At 37.7% G+C, this 1,660-nt stretch overlaps 1 protein-coding gene across 1 annotated transcript in view; it reads right to left on the reverse strand.

Annotated features, from left to right (window-relative positions):
• LOC106104751 (cytochrome P450 6B1-like) overlaps positions 1–1,656 on the reverse strand; it is a 4,398-nt gene extending 2,742 nt beyond the window's left edge. The window contains exons 1-2 of the mRNA XM_013284882.1: positions 1,560–1,656; positions 1,037–1,205 (exon numbers count right to left, since the gene is read on the reverse strand). Coding sequence (XP_013140336.1) covers positions 1,037–1,205; positions 1,560–1,656 — 266 coding nt within the window. The remainder of the gene's footprint in view (positions 1–1,036; positions 1,206–1,559) is intronic.
• Positions 1,657–1,660: the final 4 nt, after the last annotated feature.

Below are 1,660 nucleotides of genomic sequence, written 5' to 3' on the forward strand. Positions count from 1 at the left end.
CTGCACGCGACTTCACCCGCGTGAAATTAAAAAATATAGCCTATGTTACTCATAGATAAATTACCTTTCTAACGGTGAGATTTTTAATATCGGCCCAGTTGTTTTTGAGTTATTTCAATACATACAAAAATACAAATCTTTCCTCTTTATAATATTAGGATAGATATACGAGTAGATACAGTAAAGATGAACAATTAATTAATAAGCCAAAGTAATGTAAATTATAAAATTTAAAGTTTATTTTTGCAAAGTACAGTCTTGCAGGAAAGTCATAGCCTTTAGTACGTATTCTCTAACTAAACTAAACTTTTTTTTTATAACAAAAGGTGGCAAACGAGCAAGCGGCCACCTGAATCCGCCAAAATGGCGAAGCGACCGCTGCCCATAGACATCCGCAATTGCATATGCGTTACCTACCCTTATCCGACAGAGGAGGAGATGCACATATAGAGGATATTTCCCCTTCCTATGTATCTCCTCCTCCGTGAAATCCACTTTCCCTTCCCATCCTCTATCCTTATAAGAAAAGGGCGGTAAAGAGAAAGGGACTTAAATTAGGCCTCCGGCACCACACTCAACAGACGAAACACGGAATTGCTTTCATTTCACGCCTGTCTTCTGTGTGGTCGTGGTATTGCACCGGGCGTGCCGGCCCATTCGAAACTAGCACATAACTATAAATCTCGCTTTGATTCTTATCATTCTAATATTATAAATGCGAAAGTTTAGATGGATGGATATTTATTACAGTTTGTTGCCTAATTTAGTACAGATGTGGAGGATAGTCTGGAAGAACACATAGGCTACTCATTTTTTTTTAATTCCACGCGTACGGAGTCGCGGGCGAAAGTTAGTGAGCTTATCTGAATTTGTATAATGAAAGGACACGAGATTGCACTCAACTTTATAACTGACATAGTACCTATCAGAGAAAGTACCGGTGAACATTTTTATTCACTATGCCTCGTCTATATGTTATTTAAATATCTTTATTATAAAACAAATAGATGTAAAAATCATCAAAGGCATGCGTTACCAATTACACAACAAACAAACAAAAAGAACCTGTTCGTCTCTTTGTATTCCAAGCGTCGGGAAGAGCACTATTGTGCCCTTTTCAACGATAATATCTGTTCCCCGTATTGTGTAGTCCTTTGTACACATCCGCTGGATGCTGGGGAACGGCGGGTACAGGCGCAGCGTCTCTGCAACACAAATCATGTCGCACGAATGAACTACATTTCTGTATTAATTGAAATATATTCAAGCTTGCTGTTGTAAGCTTAATGTGTGGAGTAAAGTAGTAAAACACAGCAGGGGCGATATGTTTGTCATACTTTACACCCGATATGGGCAGCACAAATCTAATGGAAATTTTCGATAACGTTACGAATAGTTTCTCGCAAATTTTCGTGCTACAACCTCTAGTATTGCAAAAGGACTAACTTATAGTCAAGGAAATAAATTTGCTACCCACTTATTTACTAAAATTTAATCACAATCACAAGAAATTATTAACTAAATCATACATAAACATACTTTAATAAATAACAACTAACCTTGAATAACCATTTCCATATATGTTAATTCCTGCAGCACCTCGTACGCCATATTGCCGTTATGGCGCGCCATCACCTCTTTGACTTCTTTTCTCATCTTC

Source organism: Papilio polytes, unplaced genomic scaffold (assembly GCF_000836215.1).
Source record: "Papilio polytes unplaced genomic scaffold, Ppol_1.0 DF823399.1, whole genome shotgun sequence".
Taxonomy (NCBI): Eukaryota; Metazoa; Arthropoda; class Insecta; order Lepidoptera; family Papilionidae; genus Papilio; species Papilio polytes.